Here is a 20970-nt window from a genome sequence, read left to right on the forward strand (position 1 = left end):
CTGCTGAAGATCAACAGTATATAATTCCAGCCAGGAAATACTGAAATATTATGAATAAAACAATGAATGGGCAATTTTTTTTTTTTTTTTTTTAAATATAATGAATGGAGAAATATATTTTCTCATGTCATGTGGCATAACAACTGAGTGGAATGTTTTGTCGCTATACAGTGGTGTTATGAAACATGATCTCTTGTATCTAGGTCTATATTTAGTGTCTTGTCTGTAAAACGAGTCACATGACTTAGAAGAACACAGGAAAAAGAGGGATGGGTGGTCTGCAGTGGGATGTCTTTATAGACATTAACAAACAGACAATAAAATAATCTCTAATTCAGTGCTATAACCAATTGGAATTAATAAAATTAATCCATATATAATACTTATCAAAGACTTTTGGATATTATCCCATCTGTCATCATTATGCTGACGAAAAGGGGAATTTTCCTTGCGAGTCTGTGATGCTTCCTGTTTTGTGAAAACATAACCTAAACAGCAGCTCTAATTCACTTTGAGAGAAATCTGACGTAAGTAAATATAATTCTGTTGTCTGACTTTTAATATGTGCAAGTTTGACTTAATTTGATCAATTGAGATACTGCATTTTAAAAGCAAAAGTATTTTGACAAGCATATCTCTTTTGTTCTTAAATACACCAAAGTGGATACAATATTTGCGTTGAAATTTCGAGCAGTTCCTAATGAAACAACTAAAGTGATGAAATTAACTGTTATATAATTCACCTACCAACTGATTGTTGCCTGTGTTTCTTATGGCAGCTTTCACTATCACTTTTGTTCCATCATGACTCATAACTCATAAGACAACGTAAAGAGGAACTTTCAGATTTAGCTAAAATAATGTTACAGAAGGATTTCATTAGTGAGACTGAATATCAGGATCATACAGAAATTTATCATAATAAAACAAGTAAAGAATGGTGTTCCTCTAGTCTGGAATGGGGTGCTACATTCATATGTTTGCATTAGTCAAAGTCTGTATGATATTAAATATTATTAGGAAAAGTAATTTATCAAGACTATTTTAGGAAGAGATCATCTGTGTATGGGAGCATAACTGTCAAAATGTTTATGATAAAAATGACTGCAGTCATGCATTGGTTTTATCGATATTGATTTATATCAGCCTTCCTAGTTTTTTCCTCACAGACCACCAACTCTGATGGACGCATAATAATAATAATAATAATTTTAGTTTGACATTAAAGGGACACTATGTAACTTTTGGCCCTCTGCATGCATAGTTTTCATATTGGTGACTGATTTTCAAAAGAAATGACAGAGCAATAGATAAATAGCGATAGATTCTTCATTTGTGATGCGGTGCCAAACTATAACACGCACTCTGATTCCTCCCGTATGTTTTTTATATGTGTTTTAGGGATCGAATTCAAATCAAATATTAACATTACCGCACAAACTTCTTCTGAATAGGATGTCTACTTCATAAATTTTTTGAAAAGTATGGAAAAATATGGTTCAGATCACTCAAACCATATATGAAAAATGTATATTTTATATATTTTAAATTTTCATAAACAAACTTCTATAACTTTTTTAAACTTTACTTTTACAACTTTGTTTTACTTCTACAATAATCTGTGAAGTGTTCCCTTTAAAAAACCAAACTTAAGTCTCTGAAGTATTCAAGATTTTTAACAATTTAAGTTAGAAAAGTAATTTTCATATCTAAGCTCAAAAAGTGGGACAGACAATTAACAGGTAAAACAACTTTATATTTCCACAAACTTTGAAAATAAAAAGTTGTTAAACTCCGTAAGACACTGGCACTTCAGTACTAGAGTTGAAGAGCTGTGACATACAACACAGAAGTGTTTTGTATTTTAGGTCTGTGGTTGCTTTTAAATGGCTGTCTATATGGGTCAAATTGACCCATGAACAGTACGAATGTATAAAATTTCTGTATGCACATTTGACAACACATCAGCGTGTTGAAACTTTGCATGCATGTTCGTGACCCTAAATAAGAAAAAGTCACAAAATTTCAAAAAACAACATAGGTTAACTGATGTTTCCGACAACTCAAAAATCAAAACGGGTCAAATTGACCCGCAACAGTACACATGGGTTAAGAGACATAACCAGACATAACCATAACCATGTAGGTTAGATAGTATTTCAGATAGACTGAAAAAAGAAATGATAGCTCATTTTTACCATATGTGGCTGACAAAATATTTTTTATATTGAAATAAGTGAGGAAAAGCTCCTTTTTTTAGCTTCACAGGATAGTAAAAAAAACTAAAATATCAAAATATAACCAAGACATGTTATTATTTTGGGTCTGTACAGTTGACTTAGAGCATTAAAATATGTGGGTCAAATTGACCCGCAAACATCACCAAAGAAACCAAAATTTAGTGTGTATATGTCAAAACACATCAGCGTGTTGAAACTTTGCATGCATATTCATGACCCTAAAAACCCACAAAATTTCAAGAAAAAAAACGTAGATGAGTAAAGTAGACGAGGGAGACGCATACACATTTACACCTGGTGTTTTAATCTGTCTCTTTTGTCCACTTTCAACCACTTCTGTCCTGATTTCTACAAGGCAAGGGTCTATGGGCAGGTAAATGTATGGTTTTTTTTTCTGATCTTTCGATCTAATGGACAAAAAAGGTTGTGCAATTTATATATGAACGCAGACACGACGGCAAAACTTAACATTCTAAAATGCTTAACGTGTAATTAAATGTGTTGTGTTCATATTCTGGAGTCATCTTCTTTTCTGTACATACACTGAAAACAATTTTCAGCTCTAACATTTCTATAATCCTTTATTTTAATCAACCTTTTCATTAGGAAGTTTATGAACTGAAGCTATCGAGACGTTCCCTGACTGAAACATGAAAAATGGGAAACAAATCATGTAAGTTGTGTGTTTTACATAAATATACAGATTTTTAAATCTTTATAACATTAAATATTTCCCTGTGAATCTGTGATTGGAGTGCCTATATTACAATTTATAAATTATTTTTAGCACAAGAGGACCAGCAGTGCTTGTTAAATGGCAATGAAGGTGATGAAGGTGAGCATATGAACATATCTGTGTATTTAGATTTATTATTATTTATTACATTTCTTTACATTACCTTTCAAATATATTTCAATTTATTTCAATTAAAATTTTCACTCTTTCAGAAATTCTGCCTGTTTTTGAGGAACTTAAGCTTGTGTTAATTGGAAGTCATGGTGTTGGAAAAAACTCCATTGGTAATGCCATCCTTAGGAAAAAGGTCTTCACATTCTGGACAGTTCGCAAACATGACGACATTAAAGAGACTCGTACAGTATCACGAAGACGGATCCATTTGACTCGCACCCCAAGCTGGAAAGAAGACTGGAATAGTCCAGAGAAAACCAAAAATGACATTTTTCACTGTGTGAAGTCCTTATATATCACGAGACCTCACGCAGTGCTCTTGACTCTTAAATTAAATTCGAAACTCTCAGAGTTGACCATCAGCACACTAGAAAATCTTCTTTCTGCTCAGCTGTGGGAGCATACTATAGTGCTCTTCACACATAGAAAAAAACTGGATGATTATACCATTGAGGATTATATCATACGCCAGCAGCTTCAACCTTTAATTGACAAATGTGGACAAAGATATTTTGTGATCCAAAAAAACTACAGCCAGATTACTGACACAATTGAAGAGCTCATTGCCAAGAAGAACTTACCCTGTTATTTTGAACCTAATGATCAGATAAAGGATGATACTATAATACTGTCAGGCTTAAAAGACCTTGTCACAAGAATCAAATCTAAAATCAGTTCTATATCAACCTACAAGGACAATTGTAAAAATGCACAAAATAAAGCGCTACTCGATTCTAAGGATAAAGAGATCAAGAGACTGAATACCATTGTTGAAGAAAAAGAGAGGGAGATAAAGAGGCTACAATCAAGAACTCAAGATAGACCTGACCTGTCTGCCCTACGCAGAAGAATTACTGAACTGGAAGGTCAACTAAAGGAAATGAATCATGAGAATGTAACACTGAAAGAGAAGATTGAAGTATTGGAAAAGGAGTTACAAAAGCATCAAGAAGAGGATCAACATGTACATGCAGGCTATCGTAATAAACTCTGTCAAGATGTTAAACGGGAATCCATGACAAGCTACACACAAATGCATGATCTTTCTTCAAAAGGTATGAAGATAGTACAAATGTAAATGTTCAAAATACGTTCATTGATAAGTGCTGTGATCAAAGTGTGAATCATTGATCATTTTTTTATAGTATAATAATATTGTACACAATTATTAGTAAATGAAATGCAGTGAATTACTATATCATTTCATCTCATCTGATCACATTCCCACAGGCTCAGCTCTAAACAACTGGAGTGAGACTCTTCTTAAGATCTTGGAAATGCTGAAGGATTATGAAGTGAAGAAACTGAAATACTACTTAAAGGAGGATGAAGAATTCACAATATCCATTGACTCAATAGTGGACACCGTTGATCTAGCAAACGCAATTAAAAATCAGTGGGATAAACGACGAGCAGTGCTGAAAATACAAGACCTCATCAAGAAAATCCCTCGTAATGATGATAAAATGATACAGCTGTTTGAACCTTTCTTGGAGGAAATTGGAAAAACATGGTGATCATCAGCTTTGCAGTCATCATTTCTTTCTTAAAGAGGACTGCTTCATTTTAATGAGATATTTCTTCTCCATATCAGGGAAGTCTCACACGTCTTAATTAAAATTTGGCACTGGAATAATTTTATCTTCACGAACCCAGAGAACCATGAAACGTGTCTAATGATTAGTTCCTACCCAGGGGACAGGGAATGTTCTCAGAACATTCTGACAAGGTTCTCTCAAAGTTATAAACATTCTTCTAATAATGTTAATAGAATGTTTGTTCAAAGTTGTCTGGTCTTTAATGACGTTCTCAAAATGTTAGCACAAAAACGGTATTTATGCATTGTTCATGGAATGTTTTTTCTTAAAGAATTTAGTTGGATGTTCATCTACCATTTTTTAAGAAGTTACTACTTATTTCAGAATGTTTAGTGAACATTCAAAAGTAATGTTCCCATAGTGTTTGCAAAAAATTCCCTTAACATTTGTATAACCAAGAAAAAAAAGACATTCTGAAATAATGTTTTCATAACTTGAAGGGATACTCTCTTTCAAAAATTTGGGCTAAACTGCTCAATTCATATGGATTAGTTTTCCGATCTATTAATGAACTGTTTGAAGCGTTAAAGATCAAGTTGCAAATGCAGTCTATGGAGGGACAGACATCTCTCAGATTTCATAAAAAAAAAAAAAAAAAAAAAAGAGAAGAGCTCTTTATTTGTGTTCCAAAGATGAACAAAAGTCTTACGGGCTTGGAACAACATGAGGGTAAATAATGACAATTTTCATTTTGGGGTGAACTAACCCTTAAATGAGAATATTTTTTACTTGGGTATATGGTTACATTCTGAATATTTGCAGCACTAACTATTAAGGTTACAGCTAAACTTTAGTCTTTAGTAAATGTTGACATATTGTAAAAAAAAAAAAAAAAAAAAAAAAAAAAAAACCTTATTTAGTTGCTCAACTGACTGAATTCAGGGAATCACTGCCATTTAAATCTGTTCGTACACTGTGATGCCATGAGGATAATCAGGGAAAACAGGCACTGGCAACTTCATGCACCTTTATGTCCTTTTATGATTTCAACATTTTTTTATCTCTTTTTTAATATTAAGGTCACATTAAAACTTGATTTTTTTAAAAACATACTTTAATTATTTGTTTTTGTGACTTCTAAAATGTTCATTTTATGATTTGCAAACAATATACACAAATTATAAACAACTGATAGGCCCATTTTTTATTGTGAAATGTGAATTTAGGTTTAGCATTTAATTTATGTTTAATCATGCCAACATCGTCATGGAACAGAAGGCAAATGGAATATAAACAGAGATTATTACAGGCTGAGTTGATAAACAGAAACATGAGCCAGCAGAGGTGAGTAATGCAGTTCAAGGTAAACAGATGATGACTTAGCTGAGAAGTAACAACAGTGTCTCTTGTAGTGATGTGACATTTGACACCGAAGCTTCGAAGCTTGTATCAAAAAAACGAAACATCTCACAGTGAAGCACTGTACCGGAGCTTTATTCGTGCCATAACCACGTGATCTATGACGCCCGAAGCTTTGTTTTCGCACACAACCACGTGACTGCTTCGTATTCTGATTCAAATAGAGTACCTCAGGGATGACGTGTTTTTGTAGGCCAACCCGGAAGTTAGCGGCGCACGGGTTCCCTCGATTGAAAGCCTATGCTTTTTTCCTATAGACTTTTGGAAAATCGCAAAAAGTAAGCTCTGTGTTTAACAAAGGGTTATGACACTTACACGTTTTGTCTATCAAGATAATCTTTACAAGTTAACACAACATTTATACATTTTGAAGCCTAAATAAAGTTGTCAGATATAAAAAGCTAACAGTAGGCTATAAACGGACTACAGCACACCATGGTCGCGGATCAACGTCTCCACCACCAAGCTTCCTCAAACTTTATTTAATAATAATATTTTAAAAACATGCTCGCTCATTATGATCTGCGCTGTGTATGAATACTTATCCACTTTTTCATGAGAAATGCTGTCCAAATGTCCTGTTTGTCATGATGACGGCTAAAGTACCTGCCAAAGGAAGTAGTCCCTTTTAGCAATTTGTTAGCAACCGCCGTTTTTAAGACACAATAAAGGTTAAAAAAAAAAATCACAAGCGGGTTATAACTGGTGTGTTTTATGTCATAGATCAAAACGTGAAAATATGTAGAGGCTTTGTTAACCACAGACCTTATTTCAGGCGATTTAGTAAAAACCCATTCAAAAAACCCATTGACTTCAGGGCGATGGAACCGGAAGTCCTAAAATGCTAACTCGCGTCCAGGTTTTGCCTACAAAAACACGTTATCCCTGAGGTACTCTATAACATGAACCCTTGCGCAGGTGTCATTCGCTTTTTTTGATAAGAATAAATCAACACGAATAAATATTTACATGTGTAGTTTTATGCATGTTCAGTTTGTATTTATTCCGAGTTCATAAGTAGGCTACTTCAACTGAGCATTCTATGTTTATTTTGATAATAGCCTATGCCCAAGCTTGCCTATTTTTCCCCAAAAAATTTATTCCAAGCCTCATTTATTCACATTGTGCAAGTAAAATGACACGTGAAAAGACTATTTTTTTATATAGACTAATTATTTTCATTGTCTTATACGCATTTCATAGCACAAACTGATATATTACATGACAGTCAAAAAATGGCTGGGTCGTCTGGGACACAAAGGCAGTTTTTTCCACCTTTTGACCACAAGATGTCGTTATAGTGTGCACCGTTTTAAAAAGCTTCTAGTAATGAACCTTTTTACGATACAGTTGAGAGCAAGCCTCGGTGCTTCACAAAGCTTCATTTCGCCATCACTAGTCTCTTGTTCAGGTGCTGCGGTGATGGAGTAGGCGATGCAGAGGATCCAGGGACACGACGACGAGGGGAACAGAAGACACAGCGGGTAGGTACTCAGGTGAGTCTAGCGGGTCTGTGTGGTTTCTCATTGATGTAGTTGTACACGTAAACAAGACCAGACAACTGGGGTGAGGAAGTTGACTGCTGATATAGGGTGAGTTGATGAGGGATAACGAGGTGGATGACTGGGTGCAGGTGTGGATCAGGAAGGATGCTGGGAAATGTAGTGCGGAGAAGGTGACTGAGCTGGTGACTGTAACAAACTGCCAAATTCTTCTTTGTCTCATTTATACTGTGGCTTTGCTCTATAGAGTGCTGAAGGTATAACATCAAAACCACACACAACACAAACATTCTAATCTAGTTACTAATCAGAAACATACATTTTTTAAAATTACTCACTTTTTTGATATGGGAGTGTGCAGTTTACCTTGTAAAGCACAGAGTATTGTCAAGTTATATTTACCACAGGCTTTTTTTTTTTTTTTTTACTTATTAATTAAAAAAAACCTCTTCATAAAAACCCCATAGGAAACTCTTAAAGGAACCAGCAGCGAATTAGTCTTTCAGGTTTTGATGTCACACCTGCAGCACTCTATTAGTGGATAATTAGTATTCCCACACCCTTTAGAAAGTCCTGTATCAGAGAGTCATTTTGGTATTTATACTTGAGTATAGTTATATATTTTTGTTGACTTCCCAATTAACAGATTTTTGTTATAAGAATTTTCTTCTAAATTCATTGTTGGTTCTGGGAATGTAAAAAATGTCCAGTTTTCTTGACGTTAGAGAAACGTTTTTTAAAAGGTATGATGTTCCTAAAACATTCTTTAAACTTAATTTTGATTCAAAATTCAACATTCTAGGAATGTTGATTTCTAACATTCAAAGAACATAGAAATGTTCAGTTTCCTTAATGTTAATTGAATGTTGGCAAGACTTGGCAAGAAGGTGAAGAGACAGCCAAAAAAGCAGAGGATAATTTGCAACAGATTCGTTCAGTCGTCATTCATGTGTACACTAACAAAGACTCTAAAGTATATAGTAATTTCACTCGTACTGACAAACAAAAATACAAAGAGGGGACATTCAAATGGTATTCACTTCAATTTCTGTTAACAGAAGCGATACAGATTCTGAAGAAAACACAAAATAGATATGAAACTAATCATGGTACAAATGTTAAATTTGATGGTCAGAACAAAGAGGTTCATTTGAGCTCATTTTCAAAACAGAGTTTTGGAAATAAATCTTGTTTTGAAATCTACACTTGTGAAGGTGAAAATTTGACAAAATATTCAAAGTATCCTGATGAGAAAGAGGTGCTGATTCCGTTTAAAGACGTTTAAAGTCACAGATGTCAGGAACAGAGCAGATCAGCCAGATCTCTGGTGTGAAACAGTGTTTGTATTGAACAGCACTGGAAAAACAAGTGACCTGAACTGTGCATTGTTTAACAGGGGAAACCATGCTGCTTTCTTTAATGTTTTACTAATTTCACAAATTTTATTTGTTTAATCAGTTAACTTGTAGATTTTACATGTTTCTCGTTACTGAACATTGTATTTCTAGTCATGCTTAATTAAATCTGATATTCCAGGAACACAATGGGGGAAAAAATAAGCTTTTCTAAACTTAAAATGATTAGAATCTTGTTGGTTCTCATTTTGTGTAAATGTACTTTGGGTTAAAAACATATTTTTTACATTAATTTTACACATGGTCTTGTTTCTTGAACACGTATGTTTTGATTGAATGTTTAAAACAACATCTAATCTAATAATAAAAAAACAAGACAAACTAAATTATCGTGTCAATAAAAGCAATTTATTTATATAAGTAAAAACAAAATCACAAACAACACAAAGACAGCATAAACAATGCAGGTAAATGAACACACACAACTCAGAAGACAGACAGACAGACAGATAGGAATGAAAAAGTCATGTAATAATTTTTGAACATTCACATACTTCCATCTTGAAATTATATTGCAGAAAAAAACATTTAAGCGGGTAGTTCGGTGATAAACTTGCAGCTGTCTCTGGCTGCATTCGAAACTGCATACTTCCCAACTTTATAGTAGGTAAAAAGCAGCAGACGAATAAATAGTATGTCCGAATCCTCAGTTTTCATAAAGGAGTAGGCAAAAAATACCTGGGTGGTGTACTAATTATCACAAGATTCGGACGTGCGTATACTAATGTTGCATCCGAATATGCCTACTTACCTACTATATAGTAGGAGAAAACAGTACGTGAAAAGAGTAGCATGTCTGAAACCTCAGTATTCATAAAAGAGTTGGCGAGATATTCACGGATGGTCTACTGCTTCCGCCCAGATTCTGAAGTGTTCATCGATGGATACTTTTCTATCCCGGCCTTCCCAGGATACGTCATAATCGAACATGGAGGACAACAGCGATGTGGGTGTTTTCAAATGTGAGTATTACAAACCAAAACATGGTTCCTTGTGTTAAATTGCATTTGTTGAACTACTGTAGAGTAAACGGATGAATTGTTGGTGTAAAGATGCTAGACGAGCTTCAGGTTCGAGCCTCCTCCGCGGACAGCAAGCCAAGTTTGTTTTACTATTAACCATCAAGGCTGAATGGGCAAGCAAACTCATGAAATGTAGTTCTGTCATGACAGCTCTCGGGAGACTGGTATGGTAATAGAGATTGGCATGGTAGTGGACAAGACAATGTTAATGTATTTGATCTTGGAGGAATAGATCTGCTACGCTGCTGCAGAGCAAGTACCGAGACTTACTACTGCCAATACATTCAAAGACATTTCTGTAAGCATGTAAGACATGCTGCTGCTGCTGCACATACATGAATTGTAGCAGATCTATACAGGTGGAGCTGGGTAAGGAGGAGGGTTTCTGAAAGTGCGTTGCAGACTGCTGACAGCAAACACTGCCTCTGTTTGTTTGAATGTTGTGCCACAGCTCACTGGCCGCTGATGCAACAACAACCAATCAGCTGTGCTATGTAGATAATGACGTGATTGCAACCAAATAAGTTTATCAGCCTGCGCCATCTAGAGTTTCACGCCAGAACAATGTAATATTGGGCACATAAATGACCGAGGTAACTTGAATCTTGTCTGGATGTTACAGGGACAGATGAGCACACGTGTGTGCTTATCTGGTGGAGAGAGGCTGATGAAGGAATGATGCCACCAAAGGCTTTGAGTGAGTAAACTACAGAAATGAATAAAAAATCTAGTTAAATCTTAAGTTGTATTTTAATTATTGTAATTTCAAACAGAGTTGTTACAGCACTTTTCTTATTCTTGATTTCTGTGCATTTGCTGCAGAGCTTTTGGTGGAGCAGGGCCTGCAAGGCAAGGTAACGGTGACATTTGTGGAAAAAAAGGGGGAAACCTGAAACAAAAATATAAATTAAGATCATTTTGTTACTTCTAATGCAGAAATCAAATGACATTTGCTGTTAAAATGACTGCTTTTGTATTATGTTTGTGCATTTTGTAGGATCTGAAATGTCCGCACACTGGTGTGAGCACTGAGGATGGGGAGACCACAGCAACATCCTGGAAATGGTATAATGCCATGAATGAGACCCTCCATCACTCCACCTGTCCTTATTGCCGCATCTGGCCCGGATATTGCTGTGGTCTCTTCATCCTCAGTGAGAGCATCTAGAAAAAGACCAAAAGACATTGAGCATGTGATTTTGGTCAAGTTTGCTCTGCTGGTTTCTGTTTATAAAATGGAGCCCGACTTTCAGAAGCTTCAAAAGCATCATAAAATAATGTCAGGAAGCTTCTGGAAGCAGAGATGGGCACTCGAGTTAGTGACTCGGACTCGAGTCGCACTGAAGTCGCATTTTAATAGACTTCAGACTTGACTCGACCTGAAATGACTTCAGACTTGACTCAACTCGACACAAAAGACTCGTGAATATTTTAAAAACAACTCAAGCCTTTTACCCTTATCTACTGATATATTAAAGAATTTGTGTTGTGCTTGAAAGGTTTTATAATATCTGCGTCACAGATATTTCCCTACGTGTCGTGGTAGATCGGACTCTTGTCATAGAATTTGATTACATATGTCCGTGTATAGCGCGTAAACTCCGAAATGTCATAAGAGTCCCATGAAACATGACAGGAGTCAACATGCCATATGTTCTTTCGTTTGGGTTTATTATCATGTCAGATCGGCTAGATGCACAGTATGCGGGAAAACAATTAAAGACACCGGAACGAAAACATCAAATTTTATGAGACATCGCATCCACAAAGGTTAGTAACATTAACTCACACAGCTAACATTAGCTGTTATACTGTGGTGTAGCTGCATGGCTCATTTGGATTGCCAGCCTGTTCAAATATGAACAAAAAAATCTAGCATTTAAACCTAGCACTATGTTTTATCCATCTTTTCGTAGTATATATGCAGCTTTTCTCTTTCTTAATGTGTGTCCAAAAGAGAGAGAGATAGAAATCCATTAATCCATTTATTACTTAAAGCTCATATTTTAACGTATCACAATCAGCATGCGTATAGTTTTCTATTGACTTAAACATTCTGAGATTTGATATTTTCTGATAATGACTGTCGTCAATAACAACAAAGCTGTATAACAAACCGTGACTCACTGGCGCCATCTTGCGCCCACTTAGCGACTGTATTGAAAATGACTACTCGTGTTGCCAGGACGATTGTTTTGTACATTGCAATGGATTATAAAGTAACAAGCTGGATGTACATTATCCCTTACACCATAGGACCTTAATTTCAAACAAAAGATAATATTATTTTGTATATATATATATATATATATATATATATACAACTAGGATAAAAAATAGAATTTGAACATGAGAATTTTTTTTTTCTTTTTTGAATGACTCGAGACTCGACTCGGACTCGTGACAAAAGACTCCAGAATTGACTCAGACTCCAGTGATTACCGGTGCGTTCCAAAAGGGATATATCGCCCTCCGAAGGGCACTTCGGAGTGAAAACAATCATGGCCGCCATATTGAAGGGTCGTTCCAAACCGAGGTGCTCAAAACTTCATTCCGAAGGATTTCGAAGGGTACAACTGATGGACATTTCGGACCCCCATGATCCTTTGCACAGGGAAGTTGTTTGGCGTCACAGAATGGGAGGCTCGGAGTTTGATTTTACCTATAAATGTATGTGTAGTATTTTTCTATTTTACTGTAATATTTATATGAGTTAGATTTGGTACATTATTGTGATCAAAACAACATTGTACTTTAACAAAAAAAACTTTACAGCTCCTTTTTTCAGTCCATTCAAATGTTTAAAATACATAGACACAATATACAATATGGTGCGATAAACCAAAAATAAATAAATAAACCAACTTACAAAATGTGCGATGAAGGTGCTTCATGCTTTGATTGTCTCGTTAAGATGACGCAGAATTGCGTTCCAAAAAAATAGTTTTTTGACCCCTACACCCTTCATCCTTTCGATGCTCTCACTCCGGAGGATAAACCCTTTGAAGGGATTAGGGCATAGGGATGAGCCCTTCTGAATGGAACGCAGGGAGAGACTTCAGACTTGACTCGGACTCCAGATGAAAAAATCTCTGTCTGGAAGTCAAGCTCCACACTGACTGATATTGACCAGAAGAAACCAGCAGGACAAACTTAACCAAAATTAACTTTTGTGTTCAGAAAAAGCAAAAAAAAAAAAAAAAAAAAAAAAAAAACAGGGATTGAACAGCATGAAGGCGAGTAAATAATGACTGAATTTATGTTTATATTATATTATAGTACCTTGAAGAAATAAACTTTAAAAAACAAGCAGCTTTATTGAGCATTTGTGCCCGACACTTACAAGGATTTACAAAAATCACATTTACATTTATTTACTCATTTGGTAGAGGCTTATTACAGGGATAATCCATCTGGAGCAACCTGGAGTAAAGTGCCTTGCTCAAGGACACACTTGGAGGTGGCTGCAGAGATCGAACCAGCAACCTTCTGCTTACCAGTTCAGTGGATTAGCCCACTACACCACAAAAAGTAATAAAGCTACAATGACAATTATCGTGCAATTGTAAAGATATGAAATAAAATATGGCAAGAAACAGAAAGCTGACATGAATTGTAAAATGATTTAACATGTTTAAATGTTTTACAGGTAGACATGCTCATGGAGAGCAGGCACACGAATGTTTGGAGCAGACACAGCGACAGCCAGATTGTCCTGCGCATGTTCTCCCACTCTTGCTTCAAGGTTGTGGGGATCAGGGGGGCGGTCATCATGGCCTTCCTCATCCTCTGGTTCAGTGATGTCCCCATTGAGAAGAGTGAGAAAATAGAGCACCAGCTTGTTTTCATGCTTCATGCACGGGAGTGCCTGCTGTTGAAAGGAGCCTGCACAGGGTTCTGTACAGGCTCTCTGTATGAGGTGATGAGGCAAATGGGTGCAATGATAGCCTCGATGTCCCTTTCCCATCCATGAGGGTGGGCCCCAGTGGTCAACTGCTGTAAATGCATGACTGTTTGAACAATAAGTTTGAATAAAGCTTTGTTTCATGTGTTGTTGAATTGTATATGTATTTATTTATTGTGATCGTTACTTTTATTCATTGTTTTACTCTTTTAATCAGGTTTCCTAATTTTCCAAGTAAATAAATTACAAGTATTTCAGTAATTTCTTTAAATTCAGAATGTCTTCCAAATGCAACTTTCATAGAGTCAGAACAGCTCGAAGTACAACTACAAGTGCAGGCCTTAAAGTTGTTTTTTTTTTTTTTTTTTTTTTAGCCTTTGTGCAGTGTGAAACAACACATAGACCTTCACAAGTGTTGCATTATGATGAGCTCGTCAATTTAGTTGAGCTGAATGCAACAAGATCACACTTTAGCTGTTATATTTCAGAAAACACACACACATTATTAGTGATGTAAAAAGAAACCTTAACCTCCTCATATGTTTGTTTGAAGAGTCGTTGATGCCTGGCTGAGGGCGAATGACTTTTCTGATCTTCTCTTTTCTCGTTGTTGCTCCTGAACTCCTGAAAAAAATAACAAAGAGAAAACAGATTCTAACAAAAACAGACAATCAGGTAAGTTTGGGGTTAAAGCACAAGGTCAAAGTCATTGTGCAAATCTGTGCACATATTCGTATGAAAGTGATATTGATTTAGTATTTGTGAAAGTCTGTTGTGTTTCTGGTTGTCTTTCAGCATCTGTTCTTCACTTTTGATCTACTAGATCATCTAAGGGATTCGACTGATTCAAGATGCTGCTGATCATTGAAGCTCTTCTTCTCATTTTAGCTGCTCTAGGACAGGTAAGCTTGTGTTCTAGTATGAATATTACAGACATGAATACTGATGATGTGATCATTATGATTCCTGTTGCTGCAGGATCACGGAGCTGCTGCAGGACAGATATTTCCACTGGATATGGCACTGAATTCTGTTGATGATCAGTATGTCGGTTGTAGAAAGAAAATGGAAAAACTGGTGGAGACAAAATATCTGAAGAAGGAACTTAATAACTCAAATGATTTTAGAAATGCTTGGGAAATAAGTGAAAAGAATGTTACCCGTAATTGGAATATTTTCAGCACATTAAACAAAAAACATAAAATTGCCATCTTTATGTACACTCACCCAACTTTTAAAATTTATCCTAGATTCAACAATGACACTCGTAATGGCAAACAAATCTACACAGGCATGACATACAAATGGTATTCACTTCACTTTTTGTTAACAGATGCGATACAGATTCTAAAGAAAAAACAAAATAGATGCTTTGATACTTTTCGTGGTACAAATGTTAAATTTGATGGGCATGTTTTTACAGGCATTCGTTTTGGCTCATTTACATCCTCCTCTTTTTTTCGTGGCAGAGCAAAAGGTTTTGGAAATGTATCTTGTTTTGAAATCCACACATGTGAAGGTGCTAATGTGACAAAATACTCTACGCTTCCTTATGAGCAAGAGGTGCTGATTCCTCCATATGAGATGTTTAATGTCACTGCTGTCAAGAAAATAGAAAATCAGAAAGATCTCTGGTGTCAGACTGTGTTTGTGTTGAATAGCACTAGAACAAGAAGTGACCTGAACTGTGCTTTGTTCAAGAAACAAACCGAGACCATAACAAAGTACTATAGTACTTTGTTGTACCACACAGCAAAAGTATTCCGCGGCGGATCGGCCGTGGAGGTATCGCGGCTTCCGGAACGTATCCGCGAACGGACCCGTATCGGCTTCCACTTGCGCGCAGTGACGGATCTGCAACGAAGGCGGATCGCGGACCCGCCGTGGCTCCGCCCTGCATCCGCGATTAAAACCTTACCTCCGCGGCGGGTCCGTTTGGAACCCGCAAATTGATACAATCGTTACAGTAAAGGCGCGTGCGCGTCCGCGGATCCGACATGGGTCCGCTCAGGATCCGCTGATTGACAGTAGAATTTACGGCGCCGCCCGGAGGCGGAGCTGATCCTCTGAGCGGTGCCAAAACGAATGTGACAGTCACGCGGGTTTGGCGACTTGAATGCGGATCCGCCTAGGAGTCTCCTGCTGTGTGGATATGGTGTTCACTGAAGAAAGTGCTTTGAATTTACATGATATAGTCATGTACAGTTCAGGACAATATATAATGTATATTGATACATGTGACACTGTGTTTACTTTGAAAGGCTAATTCAAAGAATAAGTAACCTGAACTGTGCTGTAGCAAGTGGAAAACAAGTCACTTTTTCTAATGATGTACTAACATTAACATTATTTTGTTGTGTTTACCAACTTACTATTAATCTGTAGATACTGCATGTTTCTTGTTATTGAACATTGATTGTATTGTTTTACTGAATCACAGCATTTGTCTGATTTGTCTCCGAAGCACTGGTTCAAATCAAAAGATTTGTAAAGGCTTATAACATATAAGACCCATGTATGTATTACATATGTTTATTTTTTCATTCATAAATAGATAAATATCAAAAATGTTAACACGTTTCCTGTGTTCATTGTAAGGTCCTGTCCTTCCATGGCTGCAGTGTTGCTGCTCAGTTCAGTTTTACCATGTTTTTTTTTTTCCCCCCAGTTTTTAGTTCTTTGTATTTTTTACATTGTTCTAATAAATCTTCTGCGTTTAGATCCAACCCTCCCTCGTCTCTGAGTTCACGTGATCTGACAGGCCTTTTTACCTGGAAAACACAACCCATTTTGCTCATGTCAACAGTAACAAGACAATATTTTATAGTTTTGACACAGAATCAGTTTGTTGAAATCAATCATGACATGCTGAAAAGAAAAAGGTAAGTGTGGACGGAACAAGATTATTTGCTCTGGCTTCCTATGTTGGATACCGCACAAGTGCAGCACTGACTTTTTAATTAAACAAAACAAATCCCCACTACAATAAACTGGGTACTGACTAGGAAACCTAAACTAATTTATCCATTGTAATTATTTTATTGGGCATAATTCGCCCTGTGGGTTCACATATTAAAATATAGATTCAGTACTTTTCCTTAGTGTTTCTTTAAACACCATCTCAACCATCATTTACACTCAGTCACTCCCTTTCATACCCCAACCCTTTGAACTTCCTTTTTCCTTATTGAGACATACTGGATCAAGTCAGTGGCCTCAAAATGATGATTTATATGCATATTTAATTAATTTCTTCATATACATACATCTTTTTGCATCATATTACTGAACAATTTTAGTGATTTCTAGTTAACTGCCAGCAATACAAATTAGCGGCTGCTTATTAAATCATACTTAATTAGTTTAAATGCACTTAAATAATGTGTTCATAATAAGTGTTAAGTGTTCTTCCCATTACATTTAATCAAAAATGCTGTTGTTCGCTAGCAGATAAATGGAAAAGATTAATTTTACTCATACATAATTGAAATAATTGAGAATTTAAATTAATTAGGTTTGTTCAACAAAAATATTATTTGTTTAAATGCACTAATTCTAGTCTCCTTAGTCCTTATATGAACTATGTGTGGGAAATCTTTTCCAATTTTAATTAAGTTCTTTGAACTAATTCTTTATTTATTTATTTTTGTTTTGAGTATGCTTTTGAAATATATATAAAATTGTATATATTGAGGCCCATATTACTCATCTTAGGCAGAGAGAAACTCAAGAGTTTGTCCTGCATGAAAATACAGGCCTTCATTATCAGATGAGATGAACAAAGACAGCTGGAAGATGCTGAGAAGATTTTCAATCTCAACTCTTCAAGACTTTGGAACGGACAAGAAACTGAGCAATAACATGGAAGAGACAAGTAATTGGCAAGTTTTAACAGGATAACATTGCAAAAACCTTTTGCAATCAAACTTATGAATAGACCAACTGCATGGTTGAAAAAAATAAAAATATTACAATTACATTACATTTATGCATTTAGCAGATGCTTTTATCCAAAGTGGGGAACAAACAAGGAGCCTTTGCTCTCATCAAAGAGCCATCAATCATTGTAGTACACAATGCCAGGTTTATTAGATAACTAGATTAGGAAACAAGCTAGAGTGAACGATTATTGAAAGGGAAGGCAAAATTCTGTATGTAGTTCTTATAATAAAAGGTCATAAATATCAAGATAACAGGGCTGTTTTACAGGGGGCACACCTGAAAGCACAAAGAAATAAAATCTTTTCTTAACTGACATGACAAAACAAAGGACTCTCATAAAAATGTCTCTTTTTTTCAACAAATGTCAGTGAAATGGAGTGTTTCCAAGTTGAATTTGGTCAAACTATGAGCTGTTTTCTAGGCATTTTATATAAGTTTTTAAAATTCGGCAACCCAAATTTGGATAATTCAAAAACAGTTTAGAACCCCCTTTTTTTCATCTTCTTCTAGTCATATACCTGAAATAAGAATAAACATTAAAAAGGCATAATTACAATACAGCCCCAAGTGGCGTTGTTGTAATGATGGGTCGGCAGAGCGGGGATCCATTTGCAAGCTTTATTAAGAACAGTATTTACACAGGTAGACAGGGGCAAAGGCAGGAACATAAACAAGGACAGGCAATGGTCGAGGCAGGCGGCAGACAAACAGAATCAGGGTACAGGCAAAGATCAGGGCAGGCAGCAAACAATCACAGTCCAGGAAACAGGCAATGATCAGGGCAGGCAGCAGAGAATCACAAAGAATAAACAATCCAACCGGAAACCAGGAAACAGTCCACAAGAAAACGCTTAGAAATGATCACAACAGCAAATCAAGACTTCGCAATGAGGTGGTGTGTGTGTGAGTCTGCATGTGATTGGCAAGGAGGATTATGGGAAATGGAGTCCAGGAACTGACAGGAACAGACAGTGATCGTGACATAACGCCCCCCTTCCGGAAGGCGCGTCCTCGCGGCGTAAATGGAAACAGACAGTGATCGTGACAGTTGTACAGTTTGGATGCAGCACCACCTGGTCAAAATGTCTGCTGAAATGTCATATGTCTATATACATTTTCATAAAGGTCATACAGCTTTTTACAATTTTGATCTAATTCACATCCTGTTTTTTTTTTTTTTCTTTTCACTTTTACTCCAACAAAATTTGTCCAATCCTCACCAAAATTGACTCATTGAGATCACTGGTGTGCTTAGCCCCATAATTTCTACTTGCAACAATAGTTACTATTTAAAACAAAAAGAGCTATGATACTGTCAATTTACTGATGTACATCTCATTTAGTGGTGTGATGTGAACTGAACCCATGATAGATGTGTATGTGTCTCTTCCAGGAATCTAGAGAAAAAGATTAACTTTTTCCATGATCAGAATTTGCTCATCATGGTGTCAAATTTGTTTGCTGCTGGCAATGACACAACCAGTGTGACACTGATGCTCATGGCCAATATCCTCATATACAAGATCAGATATCCAAACTGCATTTTTATGGACTGCACTGTAGGGGAATTTTACAGTTAAAGACCCAAAAGACCAGATATGATGAATAAAGACCTGGAGTCAGAGTTAAAAAAAAAAAAAAATAAATTGAAGAAAATTTTATTGAAGAATAGTTTGCAGTTTCATCAGCAGAAGCCAGCTTCAAGTCTCACAAGGAGTTCGTAGGCCACTCTGCATACATTCACATTTCCACAACAATTATCAGGGGCGCCGCTGGGGGGGTTAGGACGATTCTAAGGGCCCACGCACTTTTGGGGCCCCCAGAGATCGGTTTTATTAGTAGTAACAGTCAGTGCTCGAATTGGGCCGGTACGCACGGGTATGCAGTAACGGCACTTCTCTATTTTAATCAGTAACATACCCTTACTTTTTCTTGCGTACCGGCACTTCATGTTACCGGTACTCTGAGCGCCCACACCGAAATATAGAATCATCAGACTATTAATTAATTGTATACATCGCGCGTTCGGAGCTTTTATAAGCTGTACGAACTGAACGGATCAATTGTCTGCGCAATATGACTGTGACTGAAGCCCAATTGTTTAATTTTGCATGAGTGGCGCGCAAATCACCGTAGCCGTGTTCACCAGCGCGCTCAAAAAGTGTTAAGATTTGCACTAGCCGTTCCTATGTGACGTTGATGATAAAATGTGACCCATTTGGATTCTATTGAGAATATAGTAAAACACTACGGAGAAAGTCGGACATGATCTAAAACAGCCACTAAAATGACTGATGAAAAGAGGGGAAAATATCATCCTGCATGCTTTTTAAAATCATTTACTAGAATTTATCACGTTCTATTGTATTTATTCAACGTGATCTCATGAGAATACGTGTGTATTTTTACGTAAATTGTGGTTCTACCACACGTACATTTACTTACGTTTTCATACACACAAAAACGTACAACACTGACGTATTTAGAGGACTAAAACGTAAAAATACTTACGTATTAACAGCAATAAAAACGTAAATCATGTAACGTAAAGTGTGAATGTATATGAATTCCCATGTATTAATATTAAAATCGTGGCTTTAATGATTTAATGTTGTTTTTAGTCGAATTTATTGAAAGCAGTTTACTCATCTACTTAAATAACATTTCTGTTCGTGACTTGTGCTGCTCGTTTCGGAGGATTGCATAATGTTAAACAAGACTACAATTTAAAACCTTATGAATACATTTTCTGTAATTGTTTAACCATTTTGTAATATTTAGTTTGTTTGCTGTGCGACACAGAAGGCGTTTTCTCCTATGCAGTGACAATACAACCATAAGATACACCAAAGCACAACATAAATTCACAAATCACATCAATTTTATTTGTTCACTGTACTCCATATCTTTAGAATCCATATGTTTGTAAGGAACAGATCCAAATTCAGCCCTTTATCCATCGATCTTCATTTTGATTCTCAGCAACAGCGACCATCACAGTCAAAGCTCGCGCTCGTTATGATTCAAATTTGAAAGTAGCGCCACCCTCGAGAAGCGTTACGACATGGTTTACGGCAC

General features: G+C 36.2%; 2 protein-coding genes across 5 annotated transcripts; both read left to right on the plus strand.

Moving 5' to 3' along the window:
• The first annotated feature begins 231 nt into the window (after positions 1 to 231).
• LOC127508494 (uncharacterized) lies at positions 232 to 5796 on the plus strand. Of its 3 annotated transcripts, XM_051886522.1 has the most exons (6): positions 232 to 527; positions 2596 to 2613; positions 2847 to 2913; positions 3028 to 3075; positions 3189 to 4205; positions 4381 to 5796. In XM_051886522.1, the coding sequence occupies exons 3-6, from the start codon at positions 2898 to 2900 to the stop codon at positions 4665 to 4667; spliced, it is 1368 nt and encodes a 455-aa protein (XP_051742482.1). In that variant the 5' UTR covers positions 232 to 527; positions 2596 to 2613; positions 2847 to 2897; the 3' UTR covers positions 4668 to 5796. The 3 variants fall into 3 exon arrangements, with proteins under 3 accessions (XP_051742482.1, XP_051742480.1, XP_051742481.1); XM_051886520.1 differs by having other exon boundaries at positions 2596 to 2913; XM_051886521.1 differs by lacking the exon at positions 2596 to 2613.
• A 136-nt stretch (positions 5797 to 5932) lies between these two features.
• On the plus strand, positions 5933 to 16524 carry LOC127508499 (erythroblast NAD(P)(+)--arginine ADP-ribosyltransferase-like). Of its 2 annotated transcripts, none has more exons than XM_051886532.1 (8): positions 5933 to 7603; positions 9887 to 9986; positions 10669 to 10743; positions 10869 to 10900; positions 13436 to 13577; positions 13696 to 14625; positions 14746 to 14852; positions 14929 to 16524. In XM_051886532.1, exons 7-8 carry the CDS (start codon positions 14802 to 14804, stop codon positions 15901 to 15903), a joined length of 1026 nt encoding a protein of 341 aa, XP_051742492.1. In that variant the 5' UTR covers positions 5933 to 7603; positions 9887 to 9986; positions 10669 to 10743; positions 10869 to 10900; positions 13436 to 13577; positions 13696 to 14625; positions 14746 to 14801; the 3' UTR covers positions 15904 to 16524. The 2 variants fall into 2 exon arrangements, with proteins under 2 accessions (XP_051742492.1, XP_051742493.1); XM_051886533.1 differs by having other exon boundaries at positions 14774 to 14852.
• Positions 16525 to 20970: the final 4446 nt, after the last annotated feature.

Source organism: Ctenopharyngodon idella, chromosome 3 (genome assembly GCF_019924925.1).
Source record: "Ctenopharyngodon idella isolate HZGC_01 chromosome 3, HZGC01, whole genome shotgun sequence".
In the NCBI taxonomy this organism is placed as follows: domain Eukaryota; kingdom Metazoa; phylum Chordata; class Actinopteri; order Cypriniformes; family Xenocyprididae; genus Ctenopharyngodon; species Ctenopharyngodon idella.